At 37.3% G+C, this 2,708-nt stretch overlaps 1 protein-coding gene across 2 annotated transcripts in view; it reads left to right on the top strand.

Annotated features, from left to right (window-relative positions):
* PLEKHH1 (pleckstrin homology, MyTH4 and FERM domain containing H1) overlaps positions 1-2,708 on the top strand; it is a 45,584-nt gene that overhangs the window by 34,409 nt on the left and 8,467 nt on the right. For both annotated transcript variants that reach the window (XR_004082861.1, XM_031065898.1), the window contains exon 22: positions 1,353-1,453. Coding sequence is in view for 1 of the 2 variants with exons in the window: in XM_031065898.1 (XP_030921758.1) it covers positions 1,353-1,453 (101 nt within the window). In the remaining variant the exon portion in view is untranslated. The remainder of the gene's footprint in view (positions 1-1,352; positions 1,454-2,708) is intronic.

The raw sequence follows: 2,708 nt of genomic DNA, 5'->3' as shown, positions 1-2,708 counted from the left end.
AAAGAGTGTCGTGCTCAAGAGCAAGGGAAAAAGAAAGCAGATGAAGTGTTAGCACCTGTGACTTTCATATGGACTTTTTTACCCATGCTGCAGCTGAATGACTGCCTTAACTGAGCAGGCTGGCTGCCGTGTATGAGACCCACCAGATTTTGGTACAAATCTGTGAGAATAATTTGTAATACAGCAGTAATGGAGGAATAGTTGTAGTGCAACTTTGAAGAAGTCCTGATAACTGTAGGGAACTTAAACAATCAATTTTACACAGTGTAAAATTTCACATTAAGCAACAGAGGGAGAAAATACCAATAAATTTGAAGTAGATGGTTTGAAAGAAAACTACCAGAGATCGTGCCAAATTATATCATTTGTTTTCATGGCCTGATATAGATCAGGTAATCTGGAGCTTTGCTGGTAATTGGACCATCTGGAGAGATGAGGTATCAGAGTAAACAAAGGAGCTTGAGACAATCAAAGGCATCGCTTTGCCTTGGCAAGTAAATAATAACCAGTAAATCTCAATAGCTTAAGAGAGGTTTAGAGATCTGATTATATATTTCATGTGGCTTCTTAAGTTCACGTTCCTTTCACTGAGATGCCATCAAAAGAGAAGTAGGGGCCTTCATTAGATCACTTGAAAAAGAACTAGAATAACCAGGAGGAGCTGAATGGAAGAAAAAAACAAACAAACAAAAACCATGTTATTATGAAAAATGTCTGAGTTACAAAGTTGAACTCTAGGACCAAACGTTCCCAAAATTTGGACATTCCCATCCAAGGGTTTGGTACAGCCATGCACATTCTGCTGCTGTTCAGAGGACATTAGTGCTTTAGTTTGGCTCAAGAGGGCACTTTTGAAGTAAACCTACCAATCGTTCCTATTAACCATGCTTTGATCACATTAAGGAGTAATCTGAGAGTGTGAAATTGATTCTTTTGCATGAAACATGAACTGGAAGATGTCATCCAACATAGTAGAGGACTTTCAGGTCACTCAGTCGGACTACTAGTGTGGGCATGGAGACTTAGGAATGGGTGTTTCTCTGTGCAGCTCTGTTCCTCCTGAGCTTGCTACTTGCTAACGTGGGCATAGCCACGAGAATTACTACCAGACCAGAATTCATGTGTGCCCCTGCAGGTTAGAGCTGGAGTTTTCAGTTGGAATGCTTTAATTTTTACATACTGTGCAATAGAAAAGGGATGTGTTTTGTCACTTTGAACTATATTTATGCTGATCCAGTCTGTCTCTTTATCTTCTGTGTTTCACAATATTTTATTCAGTTGCTTTCCCCTCAAGCCTTGGCTATATATTTCACCTAAGTTTGTGTCTCCTCTCTCCTTGATATTTTTTAAAGATCTGTGATGTCATTTCTAAATGGGAACAAGCCTTAAAAGAATTGCATCCTGGGAAATATGAAGGTGGCACAAGAATTGTAAAGTTGACCTATAAGAACAGGTACTGTTCTCTGTTGGGTGGCCTTACTGCTGCTGTTAATTAATATTCTAGACTGCATATATCTGTGTAAATGACCAGTTATTTATAGTATCATTGGTGCCAAAACTATTTTAGCTAAGATGCAGTTAAATCCTACAGGAGATGAGGAGATGTGATGGGTTTTGTCTGTTGCATTTACAAAAGCATATAGCCTAGGAGTAAAACCCAAAACATTTTGCAATAGTAGAATAGACTTAAAAATAGTTAACAACTAGCTGTAGCACAATAAGGCGTCCTTGGCACAATTTCATTTGCCTAGATCTTAAAACACAATTGAAGAATATGTGTTTGTTGAGAGGAAGAGAGACATAGAGGAAAAATCACTGGTGAAAACAAGTATGCCACAACTTGCAATTAAGTGAACAATCACAAAGATGAAAAAGATACAAGAACAATGTTCTAAATCATATGAGCTGTAGAAGAAATATGTAGTAGCAGTGTCCAAACTTTATAAAGAAAGAAACGTCAAAAATAAGATGATGAAAGATGGTAGAGAAGGGAGGTAAAAAACAAAGATCTAAATGAAAAATTGGAACAAGTTAATCACTTATAATACAGGTAGGAATTCTGAATTATGGTAAATCAAGAGCTGTATGAGAACAAGTAATGAATTCTCTTTGCAGGCAAAGCAAAAGCTGCCCCAAAACTGAACAGAGAGTTCAATATTGAACATATGAAGATTTTGTTGACTGTAACAGTGGAAACAAATTTCTGTCAACTTTGTTAGTTGGTATAATAGAGATGAAAGCAAAAGTTACTGCTTTTGACCCAGAAGGTTGTACTTGTTTCAGGAGTATTATTTTGCAGTATTATTTTGTTGAGCTGGAATGTGCATAGGCTAGACAGCAAGGATGTTTTGATATGGTCTTTCCAAGGCTGGACTGTTCTAACACCAAGGACTCTGATAAGACATTTGTAAGGTCACTATGGTCCTAAGAGTGTAGTTAATCTCAAAGAGACATAATAATAAATAAACTGATCCACTGGAATGAATATCTCATGTAGTGGAATTGTGGAATTTATAGCCATAGATGCAGCTTGAAATTAATATGTGAATTAGTTGCTGTGGACTGTAAGTATGAGGAGTGGTTCTGGGAAGCATTCCCCAAGCTGGTGTCTTCAGCCCCAGCTAGTAATCTTGCTATATACCATGTCAAAAAATTCCAAGTGTCAGTGGAATACAAAACAATAGGATGCTTTGATTTACTAGCATGTT

Source organism: Geospiza fortis, unplaced genomic scaffold (assembly GCF_000277835.1).
Source record: "Geospiza fortis unplaced genomic scaffold, GeoFor_1.0 scaffold54, whole genome shotgun sequence".
NCBI lineage: Eukaryota > Metazoa > Chordata > Aves > Passeriformes > Thraupidae > Geospiza > Geospiza fortis.
The sequence above is the reverse complement of the archived record's forward strand: the minus strand, read 5'-3'. Positions and strand labels throughout refer to the sequence as shown.